Source organism: Neoarius graeffei, chromosome 11 (assembly GCF_027579695.1).
Source record: "Neoarius graeffei isolate fNeoGra1 chromosome 11, fNeoGra1.pri, whole genome shotgun sequence".
In the NCBI taxonomy this organism is placed as follows: domain Eukaryota; kingdom Metazoa; phylum Chordata; class Actinopteri; order Siluriformes; family Ariidae; genus Neoarius; species Neoarius graeffei.
Window position 1 is genome coordinate 58,237,261 of NC_083579.1, and position 19,226 is coordinate 58,256,486.

General features: G+C 40.1%; 1 protein-coding gene across 4 annotated transcripts in view; it reads right to left on the bottom strand.

The window, feature by feature from the left end:
• kif26ab (kinesin family member 26Ab) overlaps nt 1-19,226 on the bottom strand; it is a 133,279-nt gene that overhangs the window by 22,869 nt on the left and 91,184 nt on the right. For 3 of the 4 annotated variants that reach the window (XR_009655652.1, XM_060934348.1, XM_060934349.1), the window contains one exon: nt 30-213. Coding sequence is in view for 3 of the 4 variants with exons in the window: in XM_060934348.1 (XP_060790331.1) it covers nt 30-213 (184 nt within the window). In the remaining variant the exon portion in view is untranslated. Of the gene's footprint in view, nt 1-29; nt 214-6,298; nt 6,863-19,226 lie in introns of those variants that run through there. The other variant, XM_060934350.1, reaches the window with a different exon arrangement.

Sequence of the window (19,226 nt, forward strand, 5' to 3'; positions counted from 1 at the left end):
TGTGTTGGGCGCATGTTTATCTCTCTGACCTTGCCCATGCCAGGGTTCTCCTTGGCCTTTGAGCTGGCCCTGAGCAGGCATGGTGGAGCGGGTGGAGGGGACAGCTGGAGGATGCTGCTGAAGTTGGTGGGGTAAATGGACGGCTCTGGCGGCTGCAGCATAGGCGGCTGGGTCTTTTTTCGCTTGGATGAGAGGTTTAGCTTTTGTGCAGCCCTGAAAAAAAAAAAAACACCGTGCAATTCAGTACAAGCTAAGGTCTTTCTAAAGTCTCAAGCTGTTTGTAGAAAACTGACTTTAGATTTCCGGTAAAAAGAAGTTGTTCGTATTGTCACATTTTTGATCTGCAAAGCACCGTTACCAATCAACCAAAAGTTCTTGTACACCACAGGGAAGGTTGTTTCCAAAAAGCCTTTAACTATTGCCTCTCATTCAAGTTGAGAAGGTGAAATAAAAATCAATCTCCTCTTTTGCTGATTGATTTAACGGTATAGCTTGGCATTTACAGAAGTGAAAGGTCAAAAGCCCCATCTCAAAGCCAAAGTAAACAAACGGCAGACTCGTTCTCTTTCTCTTGCTTGTTTCCTCTCTGCAGGTTGCCTCCTCCCTTTCCTTCACATAACCAAATGGCCATATTATGCCCCATCACCCTAAAATGCCCTCCTTTTTTTCAGAAGGAAATGTGAAACTGCAGCTAATAGGGTCAGTTCCGCCATTAGCCTTGACATTAACCATTTGCTGCCTCTGACTCCACAGTAACCCAGGCATAATAAGGACGTTAATCTCACTCACATGAGATATCTTCTTAACATTTCAAGTTGCCATATAATAAAGACTTGGCAGCTAAATGTTTGTGATACATATTTTGCTTGAACTGTACAACAGTTGCTCCGACATGGTTTTGTGTCCAATGAAAGACACATGACAGAAGGGACACTAGTAAAAAAAAAAAATTTCAAGAAAACAGGAAAGAGGAAATATAAGAACTAGAAAATGATGCTTAGGCTCTGCAGGTAACGTTAATTAGGAGGAGCCTTACAGTCACTGAACTGTGTGTTGTGTGGAATGCACTAAGTGGAGGAGAGAAGCTGACAGGCGGCATCTGTCTCATGCTGAATACTGTAATGCTGAAGGGAGAATTACTCTGTACCACACACCGTGAGTGAGCAGCACACCCATGAAACTGAGTTAACTACTACAAAGTTAATGTCCCAATTCTCACTGTATTATTTTATTCCCTTAAAGACTGAGCTTAATTTTAAAGCCCAGTAACTATTAGGAATTCATTAACTACAGTGAAGCTAATAGAAAATACTACGTCAGTATAATTTTACTGACAGGAAGAATCATGTCTTTTTTAAAGGTACAGTCAGCGATTTTTTTTTTTTGTACCGAAAATTCTGAGACACAGTGGATCTGGATCTGAGGACATTGGGTACAAAGTGAGAGAATACACCCTGAAGGAAGCCATGCTCATACACATTCACACGAGTGGCAATTTATAGTAGCCAATGCACCACCCGCAGAGATGAAGGAGAGAACATTGCCATCTCGCCACTCCCCATAAATGGTGCACCTACAATTCCTAGACTAATGTTTCACCCAGAATTCAGCAAGTGACATCAAATCAACATGGCTGCTCACAGCCCATAAGAGTAAACAAAATAGCACTTCTTAGCGTTAAATCAGTTACAGTGTATAGACTCCTTGTGCATGACGTCATAATATTGTGTTATTTTACAAATAACACTTCAGATATTATTTTAACAATAATAAGTATCAATTTATAAATTATAGAGCACAAATAGCTCTGTAACTAGATGTACTTGGGGTTGCTGAGACATGGAGGGCTGGGAATACCATCTAGCCCACAGTTCAGGTCAGAGTCCTTTGAGAGTAAATGCTTTGGTTTTCACAACATTCTGTTCCCAAAAGTTGATGTCGGAAAAAAATCTTTACACAAAGAAGGTTTTCTTGCTTTTGTAGTTTTTTAACTGTTCTTCCATGTCAGGACTCTTCAGGAAAAAGAATGTATATTCCAACATGCAGCTAACACTAACGTGAGGCCACAAATCTGCACCGTCACTCCGGTCGTTTCGCGGAATTTTGTCCAGATCATAACCACTAATAAACTCTAATTTCCACGTATATCCATCCTTCACTTCTTTCTGACTAAGATTATCCAAGTAATCCGGTAGTAGAGCTTTTTAGCGTAGTTTTCTTCAGACAACAGCAACAGACATCGGACATTTTCGCTCAGCTTCAGTATGTGAACAGTATGTAAACAAAGTTCATTTGTCCCCCAGGTATAGGGTAGCGGCGGTTGCTAACGTAAATGTGACGTCAATGCAAGGAGTGTATCTACAAGTATTTGATTTAGATCAAGCTCAATCAACACACAGACTTACTAACTTGTTAACTCTATAAAACAGTTTGCTGTTTTCCCCCCTAATTATAGCTTGAACACACGGAAGTCAAAAATTATGTAGTTTAGGATTCCAACTTCTGAGGTGGGTGGCACGGTGGTGCAATGTTTAGCATGTGGAGTTTGCATGATCTCCTCATACCTGCATGGGTTTCCTCCGGGTGCGCCGGTTTCCCCCACAGTCCAAAGACTTGTGGATTAGGTCAGCTGGCTACTCTAAATTGCCCATAGGTGTGAATGTGAATGATTGTTCATCTCTACTGTATGTTAGCACTGTGACAGATTAGAGACCTGCCCAGGGAGTACCCCAGCCCTTGCCCAAAGTCAGCTGGGATTGGCTTCAGCTTCCCCCGTGAGCCTGATGGATAAGCAGTATAGGTTGTATTCAGTCATGTGACTTTTGCTTGTGAGTTTACTTCCAGTGAATGAAGTGGTGGTCAGGCAAACCATTGTGGCTGCCGTTATGCAAAGAGCTACTGAAACCGTCTCCGACTATTTTCGCAGTTTAGAGGCCAATGTACAGTCAAGATACCTTCAGAAAGTTGCTCTTTGAAATGGGATGGATCCTTACACATTATCAAAGAAGGATTTTTCCTATGAGTTGGAAAATCATCCCCGATATTTCAAACTACCTGGTGCTGCAGACATTCTACACGGACAAACAGATGAAAACCTGGAAGAGCATGGAGGCATACAACTTTTTATATATGGCTGTGTTAAAGATCTGAGGATCAAGTATTACAAGAAATCCTGTATCGTTTACGCCCGGGTATGGAGGAATTTTTAAGCATTTTGTGCGCGTCTCTGCATTGATTGCTAGGATGCTACAAATTTAAGCATCAGGTGTAAACAAACCACATCCACTCAATTCTCAAGACTCCCTGCTCTTCTCTCCAGGTAAATCATTCACAAAGATCCACAGAAATCCACAGAAAGATAATCGTCTCAATTATCTTATCGATCTAGTTTAGTGTAGGAGCCCAATCTACATCGTCGTTCTTGTAAAGATTGCTCAGACATCCTGATAAATAAAGTGAAAACATATAGTGTTAGTTTACAATATGGTGACCACGATCAAACAGTAAACAAAAACACATCTGAGGACTTAAGCATCTCCTGAACTTCAAAACATCACGAAATAACAGAAAATGGTGAGAGAAGTGATTTGTGAATCCAAAAAAAATAAATCAGAGGAATTGCAAACGTTTCACGAAGTGATCACTGCAAACTCAAGTGTTCAATTCTGCTCCCTTCCATTGCAGTGCTTTCACTGCGATGGAAGGGAGCAGAATTGAACACTTGAGTTCAATTCTGAGTTCAAGAGCCACCTTTTTTGAAGTCTTTTGATAAAATCCTTTGCTCTTTCACCCTTTTTTATCACTTTACAGGGAACACGGAAGAAACTTTTATCAGTTTCACAGTTTGTTTGATTCAAGCAGCCCAAAACAATGCAAGCGTAGGGCATTTTAACGACTAATAAGGCGCCCCAGTGATAGTAATGCTTTGTGAACAGTGAGCTTAGCTGACCACCACTTCATGTCTTGCATATCTAATGGGGCGGATGTGACGTCGGATTCAACCCACCTACAGATAAAGGGTGGATGGATGGACTTCCAAAGTAAGTCAGATACAAGAGGTGCAAGAGGAGGAGCTTTCGAAACAGACAGGTAAAATGACTTGACAGGCAAGTAGACATGCCTTCTTGTGCTAAATAACTGGATGTTGTGTTTTCTTGTTTATAGAGTCGAGATTCCACAGACACCAGAATTTTTATATTATAAAACATTGTTAATATAACTGACTTCATTTTTAAACAAAACAAAGGACTTACTCAAGGTGAATGAATGAATGAATGAATGAATGAATGAATGAAGTAGTGATGGGAGGGCATGTAAACAAGTATGTATGTTACGCAGTAGAACAATGGGTGTCTGACAGGTGGTGTGTGTGTGTACATGTGTGTGTGCAGCCACATCCTCTTTCCTCAGCAAGCAGTCTGCTCATTAGTCCAGTCTATCATGCCTTTGAACATGGCTGTGTGTGTGTGTGTGTGTGTGTGTGTGTGTGTGTGTGTGTGTGTGTGTGTGTGTGTGTGTGTGCGTGCACCTACTGGATGTCTACCCTCCCTTCTATGCTCTTTCTCTCTATATCTCCATGAGTGGCATGCTCGCTTTCTTCCTCTCTGCTCTCCCCCCCCTCCTTTTTCTCCTCTCCCTCTCCAGTCCACAGTGACAACCCAAGAGCACAATCAGAGAACACACCACTGGCTGATGAAATAATTATAGCGTCCAAGAGGAATACAGGAGGAGTTGCTCCCGAGGGAACTGCTGGCCCATGAGTAAGGGAGGTCTGTGAGTATGAGTGTGTGTGTCTGTGTATATAAGTGGGAAGGAGTGTTAGCACTGTGAAAGAGAAAAGAGGAGAGACAGATGCAGCTTCACAGGCGCGAGACAGGCAGAGTGTGTCACTGATTGTGATTCAGTGACAATACATCCAGTGACACAAACATGGCAAATGCAATGTTTTCAAAACCCCAACCCACCTTGTTTTATACGTGTTAATGTTCTGCATGACTAGAATTAACACCATGATAGATTTCAACTTACAAAATGAAGAGCTTAAAATTGATATTACTATTATATACGATGTTTAAAAAAATTGTTATATTATTTGAGATGTAAATATCCCAGAAACTGCATAGTCTAGGCAAATGAAACTGAACAGGCTTAATGTTGCGCAATATAAGATTTATTTCTCAAAATTTGAATGAGAAATTCAAAGGTATATGGATTCCATGAACGATTTCACAAATTTTCAATATTCGCGCCGCCTGAGACACAGCACTCTAACACACAAAACGCTTTTTCTTGTCCAGTGAATGGCATTTCTATACGTAAAAAGATAAAAACAAAAAACATTAAACATAAATTTTTTACCTGTTTCCACACATGCTGTTAAAATTTCAGGTCAGTTGAACGAGAATTGGCAAAGTTATTAGATTGTGAAATTATATCAAAATTTTTTAAACACCCTGTAGACATAATGACTAAAAGAGTGAAAGAGAGAGACCTTGTACAGTAATAAACCTCAGTATGTATATAAACAAAATAAGTTTAATCTAAACCAAGGTACTTATAATCTTTAATCATTTTGCATTGTTTGAGTTGTTACTGTCTTGGACTCTGGAAAGGAGGATAGAAATTTAACACACATAATCTAGTGTGTTCATTCATACACTAACAAGAAAAAATGCTCATCATCACGTGCACTTCCCTCCTACCATCCCAACTTCTCCATCCCTCTTTTTCTTCCATTTCTCGATTTTCCTTCCTTGTTTCCCTTTTCTCCATATTCTTTCTACTTTCCTCACTTTCACTCCCCTCTCTGAGAAGAACCTGGCTCTGCTCATAAATGGATGCTTGCCATAAAGAGCACGCCAAAGTGCCTACACTTTCCACTGCTGTCCACCTGTTCAACTTCACTGTAGCAGACACACACAGATACACTTTCTCACACACACACAACACACACACACACACAAAATGTAATGAACAATTTAACCTCACCCATCACACGTCTTGACAAGTTCAAAAGTTGCTGAGAAATCACTTTCAATTTTGGAAATTCATATTTGTATTCCATCAATTAGTGAAGACGTGATAAAGAGTTTATTAACACAAATGGGTTCAGTAGGTTTGGAATAAACCAAGTTACTATCATTCATTATGTCGAGAGAGAAGCAGAGCGGAAATGGGGTGAAAGGGTAAAAAGGATCACATCTCACACACACACACACACACACACACACACACACACACACACACACACAGCACGTGTGCACACATACACATACAAAAAGTGAGGAAAAGTACTTACACTTCTTTCCAATCCATCATCTAAAGAAGTAAGCACTCAGCTTTGCCAAAGGCAGCCCAAAAAGACCAAAGAAAAATGTACAGTCTACATGTCCATATCCACACTTTGCCATTGAGTTTGCCGTGCAGTTTTAAAAGTATACTTGTGTCTATATGTCTAATATTTGTTTAGATATCAGTGAAAAGATCCAGATGAGTTTTGAGAGGAGAAAGTCCAGCACTAGCGAAAAGATCTGTGGCACAGGAGGGGTCGAAGAAAGCAGAGAGGGGAGAGAAGAGATGCGGCAAGGGCAGAAAGTTCCTCTTCACTGTACATTTCCCATAATCTGCTCAACTCTACAAAGACTCCAGCTGCGAATCAAATACACTTCTTTCCATTCATTCCAGCAGACTTGGCTCGTCTTCTCTTTACCTCTTCTTACATGTCATTCATTGCATTTTTCTGTGACCCGTGCTATGTCTTTTTGCACCTTTCTTCTCTTTCCTCTGTTTCTCTGTCAGTTCATTTAATCCTACACTTCCTCTGTCATACCTCCCCCTCCTCCCCCATGTGTTCTTCTCCGCTATGCACCAGGAGGGAAATGAGGATGAAATCTCGCAGTCAAGCTCTGGCTCGTGCTGCCAGAGAAACGTTAGTAGCCGTGCAGCATTCTCATTCACACACACACACACACACACACACACACACACACACACACACACTTACACACAGCTCACTCCCTCCCTCTTTTTCTTTACACAGCCCTGCCCCTTTTACTCCCCACAGCCAGAAAAGGAGTTCACATTGAGCGAGGGTGCGCCTCTCTCCCTTACTCACTCTCTCAACACACACACATCCCTTGCTGCATGAATACTTCATGTGTAAAGAAGCCCATTCTTTCTTACTCTGTCCCACACTTCAAACAGATATACAATATATATCTTTGAGTCTGTGAGAGAGGGAGGAAAGTAAAGATCAAAAGAACAGAACAAAAGAGGGAGCGAAAAAGGAAGATTTTATATGTAAAGTGTGTGCTTCACGCAGACAGCTTTGTCAAAGATGTGATCAGCATGACGGCTGAGATAATGCTATTCATTAACACGCCCTCTGAATAGTGCACTGCATTCAGGTGGATCGTCAGATCGATTTAGATAAGAAAAACGCACAACTGCACACAGTAACTGGCCATCTATTAAGGGCATGTTGAAATGAATGCCCTTGTCCTTAGTAAAAAAAGAAAAAAGAAAGAAAGACAGACAGGGAATAGCCAATGAACGGAACACCATTGTGTTCTTAGAGAGACAGCTCGATATTCCCTTGACTGTCACTTTACTTAGCAAGCATGCTGTATAAAAGCATGCACTGTCTCCCCTCGACAGGCTGAATTAAGAGTCTTAGTGTAGCACAGCTTTACACACTGCTCTCCTAACCCACTGCCCTACATATGCACACCAGAGTGCGTACTCTCACTGCCTGGCAGAGGCAAAGAGCAGAGGTAGCACAGTCAGACCACATATAGTGTGAATGCTGCTCAGTCCTACTAGAGGCAGGGTCAAAAGCCATCTATCCATCCATCCATTATCCGTAGCCACTTATCCTGTGCAGGGTCGCAGGCAAGCTGGAGCCTCTCCCAGCTGACTATATGGGTGAGAGGCAGGGTACACCCTGGACAAGTCACCAGGTCATCGCAGGGCTGACACACAGAGAAAGCAACCATTCACACTCACATTCACACCTACGGTCAATTTAGAGTCACCAGTTAACCTAACCTGCATGTCTTTGGACTGTGGAGGAAACCGGAGCACCCGGAGGAAACCCACGCGGACACGGGGAGAACATGCAAACTCCACACAGAAAGGCTCTCGTTGGCGACTGGGCTCAAACCCAGAACCTTCTTGCTGTGAGGTGACAGTGCCGGGTCAAAAGCCAAACATGCATTTAATATCTCATGCATGAATTTTAGCACTGGATGATATGGAAAAAAATCTTAAATTATACCTGAACACCTTCACATAATATGCAATATAGGTTTGTTATCAAATGACAAATAAATAAATAAATAAATTTTTAAAGATGTCCCATTTTAAAACCACTTAAAAAAAACTACAGAATTACAGGATATATATTTATTTGCCCCTTTATACACCTGGTTTATTACTCAGTTTAGACAAGTTTATTCAATAACCACTTCACAGTTATTCCATAAAATCAAATCATACATGAGCTGATAGCCGATGAAGTGCATAGCACCGAGTCGGCTATAAATCATGTACAAGATTGAGTGGAATAATTGTTTTATTCTATCCACATTCACTGGATTTTGATTAACAAAACATTTTTATTTTTATTTTTTGCAAATTCGATAAATAAAAACTTTATATAAAACATCCGACAAAATCATTTCCGCTTAGAATGTAAACAAACTGGTGAAATGACAGTAGCAATTTGTGAAAAATGCTAGAATAATAATTATTGAAAAATAAAAAAGATATGTTCTTACTGTCAAATACTTTTATTCCATATTTTGTTACTTTTTTGTATTTTTTGGGGGTTTTGTTTTTGAGTAGAGTTTTTATTTTGTCCTTGGTTGGTTCAGTAACACGTTCCGCCATTTTGTTTTTCTCTACTCATGGTATATGAGCTGATATCTAGGAGTAGAGTAGCCAATCAGAGCACATGATTGCGCATATCCAGTGAATGTGGATAGAATATTTAAATAATGTTGGCTGGCACTGAGTGTTATATCAGATATATTCCATTCAGCTAGCATGATAATGAGCAAGTCGAAGACGAGTAGCTGAATGGAATATATCTGATATACCATGAAAAAGCCATTATTATTATTATTATTATTATTATTATTATTATACATACACATTCGATGGAACAAACCTGGTGGCCATGTTTGTTTACAAATTTTCACAGTCGCTCGCTAGCGCAGAACTTTTACGTGTAATATGTATCTTATGGCATTTTCAATTCACTGTGACAGTTTACTGCTGGCGCTGTTAGCGAACAAAGAGATGCTTCTGCATATGCGCAACAGAAAACTCTCTCATTGAATATTCACATCAGCTCAGACATGTGACGTCATGTTGTCTTGACAACCATGCAATATTGTAAACCATATTGAACGCTCATTCTCCTTTGGGTAGAGTGATGTAATACACATAGGATAAACAATATGCTAACAACATTGCATGCTATCAAACCAAATGAATGAAACCCACTAGAAGGGAATAGAATACATGTTTTTTTTCCATTGAAAAAGTGCCCTGTATGTATAATAATGTAAATTATTCCACACCTACAGTTAAAACAAGTCTCAACCTGCCAACAGGTCTTAGAATTTTTACAGGTTAATGTTTCCATAAATAAAATGGCTTCGCAAAAAGAACTATTTTGTCATCCAGTCAGCTACCTATAACTCTGAGGTACAATGTTGATGGTCAGTGTTGTATAAGTACAAACAAACAAACAAACAAACAAACAAAATAATTTATTTGCAAAATGTATCACAATACTGATATTGTTGCATTATATTTCTCATTATGGCTGGTATATGATATCGGCAATCAAATTCAGCTTTAGTACACCATTCGGGAGATGTGCTTTACTACACATAAATAATCAAAGAAGAAAGAAAATTTACCACAGTATGAACACTAACTAGTAATGGTTGTATATTTCAGTATCGATATCTACTGAACTGTGATGACCTGGCGACTTATCCAGGGTGTACCCCGCCTCTCGCCCATAGTCAGCTGGGATAGGCTCCAGCTTGCCCACGACCGTGCACAGGATAAGCGGTTACGGATAATGGATGAACAAATGGGTATCTACTGAAACAAAGCTTAGCACAAAGGAGAAAAAAGTGATTCCTTAGGAACCATTCATTTCTGCATTGGCAAAAGCCAAATGGATAAATGGTGCATACCTGTTAAACCAGAGCTGGGGAAACATTAGTAACAATCGATCTGGCGACGTTACAAATACTAATGTGCGTATTGCTCAATTTGACAGGGGAGCTGAAGTCATCACTCTCTCAGGCTTTCCCAGCAATTCAGAGCAAATGTGTGTGAGTAGCATGTACAAACAGCGCTGGATAAGACAAAGCAATATGTTGCTGTCAAGGGACACAAAAGTTACTTTCAGCTTTTATGGATGACAAGAGGGACGTGATTGGAGGAGGGGTGTTGGTATTGTGGTGCATGAATCAATGTCTTTATCACACTCAGGTTATCTGTCTACTCAAGTGAGGACTCAAACCATTTGGGTTGTTGTCAATAATCTTTCCAGACTCTCTTTCTGGCTTTCAGCTTTTGTCAAATTAGCAAGAGGAATTCATCTGACCAAGGGAGTCATTAGCCTATAGACCCATTAGCTTGTTTGGGAGGCTCTCTCATTGTGCCCGTTAGTGTGTGCATGTGTGGGTCAAATAGGTCCTCTGTCTAATTGCAATGGAGGCCCTATTTACCACCCTTGACATTTTGCTTTTTAATATGATTTTTTTTCCCCCCAAAGGCAGAGCTTTGACCATTCAGGCAAAAATCAGATCATCCAGGCTGATATCAGAATACATTACCCACACAAACGCATACGTACCCACTTCTATTACTTTAAAACCAGCTTCTTTTCCCCTCCTCACCATTCTACAGACTATAAATGCTCATAAGATCTGGAAAATATAAATCAACCTACCTTGTCCTTTCTAGAGTTGCATAACATTCGTTTTTATTTTTCAGTAAACTTCATCCTGGGCCCCTATTGCTCACTATTGACTTGTGGCCCTGTAATGTGAATGCTGTACACTGGCGCATGGCCCAGGGCTTGTACAGATTTGGCATTGGTCTGTACAAGCCTGATGATATCACCCATTAGAAGTAGAACAGGGCAGTTCTGCTGCAGTTAATGGGAGGGAAAATTAAATAAAGTCATTAAGAGAGTACCAGTAACCTGACAGCCAGGATCTCGCAATCTAAACAATTAGTTAATTTTACACAGTCGTTTAAGAGGCAACATTCTGAGAGACATGAGATATGTGTGCAGTAATTGAGTAAGTCTCAATTTTCTGTTCTGTTGTCTTCACTAAAGTAAGTTTGTCGTGCGAGCACTTTAGGTAACATGGTGACAAAGCCACTGTTTAATAAAGGATTACTTCATACAATGGGCACTAAAGGATGATGTCATGTTCTGCTGTGCCCATCTGTATGGGTTCAACAGAGATTTGGTAACAGGGGTTAAGAGGCAGCTAGTCAGCGCTCATGCATCACACAAAAAAAGGATTTCACTTCACTTAGGTAATTAATTCCAAATTAAAGAATAATTGTGAGTCATAAATATTTGAGCATTCCCTTCAGTCTACCATGCTGAGGTTTGTCTGAGCATACTCAAACCCATTAGACAAAGCCTTTGAATAAGTTTAGCTTTATCCTATACAGTAGCATGCGGAGTCATGCAACTGTATCTGTATCCTCTTGGGATATTACTGGAGTAAACAAAGGTTCTTTAAATAACTTCCGAACGCATGGCTAGTCTGTTTGTGGAACAGAAAGTGGTGCATTTCCTTCCTATGAACCAAAGTGGCAAACAGGAGGATGGAGTGTAATGTAGACTGTGAAGGAGCCATGGATCTGCTGTTATATACTCCTACTGCGCGTGGGCAAATTGCAAGAGCGACATATGACATCAATCAGACTGCATATGGTTTTGGCTGTCGCTCTCCACATGACTCCTGCAAAACATAACTCTTGGCATCCCATGTTCCTGCTGAAACACTTCAGATATGCTGTCCCTCATTACTCTCTTTGAACACATATCTTCTTCTCCTTTGACTTTTGTCTTTCATCTTAATTTTTGCTTCTTTAATTCAGTCATCAGTGACTGCTCCTCCAAACATTGTCTCAGTTTCAGCTCTTTTTGTATTAATAGTCACATATGGAATTATGAGCTCTTTCTCTCACATAGTCTGAGTGAAATTTGGCTTCAACTTCGAGGAATCTGTCAGGTGCAGAGCTTAGTGTCTGCCTCATCTGCATCCACTCGTCAAGATCCATTACATCCTTTTTCAGCCAAGAACTACAAAACTGAGGACTCTGTATCTGGCAGTTTTTGTATTATGATAATCATTCAGATGTATGCTTCATCCAAAAGCATTTAGGATACTGTAGCAGGACATTTCATTTAACTGATCACCTGTATATCAGGTAGAATCTTCAGTAAGATGCGAGGGATGAATAATCAGTGTACTGCTAATTATGTTTACCACAGCTACCATTTAAAGGAGAACTGAAGGCAAATTTTTGATTATCAAAATTCTATTTATCTCATTTTATTAAATATAGGAATGCATTTTTGATAGCTATTTTGTCACTGCTATAGCAAGTTATGAGTGTTTGAAATATGCTATGTAACATATCAGTCCATATGTCAAAGCAATGGCCGTAAACCAGATTCGTTGAGACCTGTGCAAGACATCGTAGGACGGAAGTAAAACGTACAGCAGAAATCAAAGTGACCGACATCTGCCAATGTTGTCAAAAGACGCGCACACCCTCCTTCGAATTCTGATGTAATCAAGCCGGAAGTTTTGTTTGTTTTGATAGCAATCAGGAAAGTTTGAAAAAAGTAGGCAGTAATTGTCATTTAAACTCATTTTTGTGCAATATTTAATTTGGAAAACAGTTTTCAAAATGGCGGCACCGACACCTGGCAGACACTTGACGTTTCAAAGTCTCACACAAGTCTCGTGAAGATCACGTGGATAAGTGACGCCTGCCGTGGACCAAACAAACTAAATTCAACATGGCTAAAAACAGAATAGGCCGATAAGTATAATATTTAATTACAATTAGTTGCCAATACAAGTCATGATATAAGGTTACTAAAACCAAAAAACGTAACTGAATAACACGTTAATTAAGAAATAAAGCAAGTTTAAAAATGACTTCAGTTTCCCTTTAAAAACATTCATCCATCCATTATCCGTAGCCGCTTATCCTGTACAGGGTCGCAGGCAAGCTGGAGCCTATCCCAGCTGACTATGGGCGAAAGGCGGGGTACACCCTGGACAAGTCGCCAGGTCATCGCAGGGCTGACACATAGAGACACACAACAATTCACACTCACATTCACACCTACGGTCAAGTTAGAGCCACCAATTAGCCTAACCTGCATGTCTTTGGACTGTGGAGGAAACTGGAGCACCCAGAGGAAACCCACGCAGACACGGGGAGAACATGCAAACTCCACACAGAAAGGCCCTTGCAGGCCGCTGGGCTCAAACCCAGGACCTTTTTGCTGTGAGGGAACAGTGCTAACCACTACACCACCGTGCCACCCCCCAATTAAAAACAGTACACTGCAAAACAAAGAATATTCTGCCACCTTGTGTTTATAATTTAGCGAGCAATTAAAATGTTTAAAGGATTATGAGAGAATAATTTTCATTAATAGCCTGACTCCAGGACTCCAGAATTATACTTGGGACATGTTGGGTATTGACTATACTATGCTAAATAATGTAAGCAAGATACTGGTTGTCCTCTGTCTAAACTGGAAATTATCAGCATTTTAGATATTTAGAAAATGGTTGGAAATTATGACATTTGGAGTGAAATATGGGCACAAACAGAAACCCACAGTCCCGTTTGTGGGGAACAGATTGCACTCAGTTGATTTATATTTTGCTTGCAGTTGGAATGAAAAAGCCTAAATTAGAGATTATCCATGATGGATTATGTTACAAAAGGACTGTATAGATATTTAAGTCTGCAGAAACAGATTGCTGAGAAAATTCCTTCCTGATACACCCTGAGATTCCTTGATTTAGATACAATATAGCGTGCCCTCCAGAATTATTGGCACCCTCCTCAAAAATGAGCAAAAGTCAAACAAGCTACACACTCAGTCTTAAACTCATCACAATCACCATGCTAGAACAAGAGTTAGACTGCCGTCCAATAGTCTTTTTTTTGTTTAGGAAGGTTCCTAACTGAGTGAAATGACCAAGAAGCATCGAAGTGGTAGCTATGATAAGAGATGTTCGAATTCTCTACATGCTAAGGAAAGGCGCTTCAATGCTTCCTTTCCTATCACCTTTAGCATAGCATACACTGGATCATCTTTTACAAAAGGAAAGGAGATAATGCCATCCGTCACACTGCAAGAAATTAAAAACTGAATCTGAGGACAAAATTACTTAATACTAGTGAAATTATCTTGCTGCATGGACAACTAGAAAAGCACTTGGAGAGCGCAGACCTCCACCAAGAATCCTTTAAAAAAATCCGGGATCCAGAAGATAATCCGGATCACCACCAAAATTTAATGGATTGTTACTTGTGCCCAGTCACACCTCTGGAAAAAAATTTCAGAGCAATCCGTTCATTACTTTTTCCGTAATGTTGCTAACAGACAAACCAACAAACAAACAAACAAACAAACCAACAAACCAACGCTACCGAAAACATAACCTCCTTGGCGGAGGTAAATATTTTTACTTAATAAGACGTCTTAGAATAAGTTGGTTGCAATCTAGAACTAGGTTTAATAATCTCAGAACTGGTGTCTTGTATTCTTCTAATAGGAAATGCTAGATCGTTTCAACTACTTTCAAGATATTTTCAGTTGCTAAGATATCATTTTTTGCAGTGCAGTTCCTTGCAGCAGTAACATTTAAAGCAACACACCATCAGCGCACCATTCACAGAAACAAATAATTATATAAATATTTAAATAATTAAATAATCATATCATAACTGGGATTCATGTTGATGAATATGAATGAACAGGATGGTGAATGTGAGCAACCACTCTCAATGTGACAATCATTTCTTTTCAGTTTTGTGACTGGTAGCCTATATCCTTTTTTAATTTCAGTTCCAAACTTTTTAATGAAGTAATATTTTTCATCATGTTTTCCACATTTATATGGCCGGCATGAAACAACATGGTAAGAACACACAGGGCGAAGATGCACCTTTTGTAGTCCATCTTCGAAACATAATAGTTTCACACAGCAGCCCCATGTCAATAACATGCACCGTCGCACAACTGTGTAGCCTAGTGGAAGTACAGTCAGATTCTCTGAGCACCACAGCTATCTTTTCCTATGTCCTTATGAATTCTCCTTCACATCTTTCCTTGATGACCTGGCGACTTGTCCAGGGTGTACCCCGCCTCTCGCCCATAGTCAGCTGGGATAGGCTCCAGCTTGCCTGCGACCCTATAGAACAGGATAAGCGGCTACAGATAATAGATGGATAGATCTTTCCTTGACCTCATGACATTTTCCATTGAGGTCAAGTTAAAGTGGTCAGGAAAGGACATAGGATTAAAGGATATAAAATAAAGTCTGGGTTATTTAAAGGAAGTGGTGTGATTGCAAACAAATGAGTTCAATTAGTAATCAGGTGACTGTGAGCTTAATTGCAGGTCATGTGATGAGGTTGTGGGCTGAGGGTCATGGGAGTCCAATACAAGCATGATAATGTATTTTGGGACAGTGTATCGTTAATATTGTGTCATTACATTTGTGCATGCGAAAACTGATCTTCAATTCAGACCACAGGTTTTCGCTAGGGCTCATGTCTGGAGACTGATATGGTCACTGAAAATCACTGATTTTGTTTCCTTAACAATTTCTGTGTTGATCTGGAAATATATTCGGCTCATGCAAGCCTGAAATTGCCTGAAATATCCTAGCACATAGCAGAAATTATTTTGGGGACAGTGTGCTCAAGGCTCCAATTTCAGACCCTAATTATATTAATTAACATTAACTGCCTATGTATTTTTATAACCATTACCCAATTTGTGCTGATCAACCACCATCTGTCTCTTCTGATCTGCTGTCTGTAAACTCAGATTTATACACCAGGAAAACAGGACATGGTTAAACGCATGTTAGAACAAAGATAAATAATCTCTTCTGTTGTTTGTGGCTAATTTGAATTATTTTGTACAGTGCAATCATAGTAGCACATTTATAAAAAGGGGGCCAGTAAATCTGAAAGGCACTGTATAATGAAAATTCAATACACATCGCCTTCAGCCAAACAAGGAAGTCCAGATTCTCATGGAAGCAAAGAAGCCTAACGGAGAGTTGAAAGTTGAAACAAAAATTATTTGCAGGAAATGTGCCATGTGTATAGGAGAGAAAGGTATTATATTTCATCTATTGCTTGTGCCATACAAAGTATAATGCTGACTTCCTCTTTCAGTTATGTTAGGAACTAGAACACACAAAAAATGTGGAGTGTCTAGAAGTGGTTTGATAACCTCTGTGTGATAGGTTCTCAACCCTGGGCCTGGAAAAACCCCTGTTCTGCACATTTTAGTGTTTTCCTTGCTCTAACACTCCCACTTCCACCTATGAAGGGCTGTTAATTATCTGATTAGGTAAATTAGGTGTTGAATCAATTGTGCAAGACAGCGATTATTCCAGGACCAGGGTTGGGAACCTGTTCTCTATGTTAACCAAGATAAGGATAAGATGGGGAAATTGTGAACAATCAACTAGAAAAAAGGAGAGGTGGGAATAAAATCAGAGCTGAATTTGGACAATGAGCCATGACAGAAAGAGAGAAGAATTAAAGACAACTGGCTCAGCCTTGCCTTGATGGAGCATTTGTGTGATCAGTTTATCCTTCTCTAAGCTCTGAGTTTTGGTTGGGAGCCAATCAGAGGCTGTCATAGTGAAGGTAAATCATTTTGAACCTAAGAGTGCAACAGTGAAAAATGATGTCTTGGGTAGTGCTGAGCCCACGCTTTATTCCCCCAGCATGTCTGGGCCAGGAATCCCTAGCCATCTCAAAATAAATGAAGCAATTTGAATCTAAACGGAAAATATTCTAATTAAAAGGAAACAGGAAGAAAAAATCCTCAAGTCCTTAGTGCATTTTAAATGCACTTACAGCTTTTTTTTTTTGAACCTCTATATACGTATGTTGGAGGGGGTAAGACTAGCCCTTATTTTATACCTAGTTTGTATTCAGTAATTGCATATAAGTGAATAAAAATTAAAATGCATTAAAAGCACAGAAAAAAACCCCGCCCCAGTTAAAAGAGCTAGACCAATTATGAAATACTGTGTTAGCGTTAGTGGCGACATAGCTCGGTGGACTTGCTTTGAAGTCCAAATTAAGGCAACAGGCCCGTTTCATAAATAAGCTATGAATTATACCTACCTGTCACACTGCCATTACAAAAAGCACACACTAGACTAAACAAAGCCAAAACTATTTTCCCTGACAAAAGTAAACATGACCTTTTTCATTAAGCGAGGTCTGTCCTTCGGAAAGCATGCACTACACACAAGTAGGTGCCAAACCTTAAACATCCTACTTCCTGTGCTAGTTATTTCACTAATAAAACACTAAAATTCAAAGAGCATTTTCACCCAACACCCAAACAGCACCAGTCTAGCCTCCTATCTCCCAACAATGCCAGAGGCCAAGTCAAGAGTCGACGACTTCGTCTTAAGTACCAGAAAGGAAGTAGGTAGGAATAGTGGGGGGCTGAGTATTCTCTTGTGTTTGTAGTTTCCTAAATTGCCCTCTCAATGGTATCCCCAAGCACACAGGATGTACAGCTAATCCTGGCTCTGCAGCTTGTGGTTTACACACAGTGGGGAGGACGGAGAACTAGCCGTAAAACATAGTCAGGCTGTTTCTGTTATTTAATGAGTTCCAACATTCGTCTTTGAGACCCTGAAGTAGAGAAAAGCCATGGAATGAAGACACCAGTGTGTTGTGATCATCTTTATATTCATGAGCACCAGAGAGATCATCATGGGTTTCGTATGTGAAGTGTGCGTTTACAAGAGCATACTAACACATGAAACTCTGAAAGATCATTAAGACTTTGCTCACTCTCCAGTCAACCCTTTCTGCCTCCCTGTTTATGGAGATTATCGTCTACTTTCATCTCTCCTCCTTCTTGTTTCAGTGCACGGCTGCAAACAGCATGGCAGCTAATGAGCCCTCAGCATCAAGTTTCTCTCACAGATTAGTGACAATGGGGAATTTGGTTACAGCACAAACACGTGTGGCTGTTGGCACGAAAGAGTTCTACAGTTCAGTGCAGGACACGCACAATCAAGAGTGTAGTGCTTCGATGAGATTCTTTCACTCCACCTGATCAATTTTCCAACAAAGGTTAAACATCATATATTGGGAATATAGAAAAAAAGCATCAGATGATGATAGAATGAGGCATGTGCGTGAAGAAAGGAAAGAAGACAAAAGCACTCCTGGTTTCCACCCTCATCTCAACCTCATTAATCACTGTCTGCCATGGAGGACACCTTGTGCTTATTTGTTTGCACTCTTTTCCTCTCAGGGCTATCACAACATTCAGCCCCAATGACTGCTGGGAACATTTGTGTGTGATTAATCAAAGTAAATGCTGGGATGGCTGTGGAGAGAAGGATGGAGCAGAAAGGACATACTCGAGGTGAAGGACAGGCATGGAGTGGACAGGCCAAAGAAGTCCTATGGTTCACAACTTCAGTAGGGTATATAGGCAACAGAGGAGAAAAAAAATAGAGTCAAGAAATAGCACAGAAACAATACACCAAAGCTCAAAGGAGAAGAATCATCCATAGTTTCCTTTTAGTGCACCATCCTAAAAGCAATGAAGCTGTCGATAGTACTTATTATGCAAAAATCACACTGTCATTGGCAGTAAGATGGATGTTGTCCAAACCTCACAGGGTGACGTCAATTTTTAAAGACATGGTCCAAAGCACAGAGGATAATGAACCACCTTTTAAATCAGTTGCAGGAAGTATAAGGATCACATTATAATACGGTAGTGGACAGGGACACCCATTAATCAATATCCCCACTCCTCCTCTTGCCAAACTGAGGATTTAAGAATTTGCTCCATCTTAGATTAAGTACAACTTAGAACTTAAATTAAGTAAACAGTATTTAGAGAAAGAAGG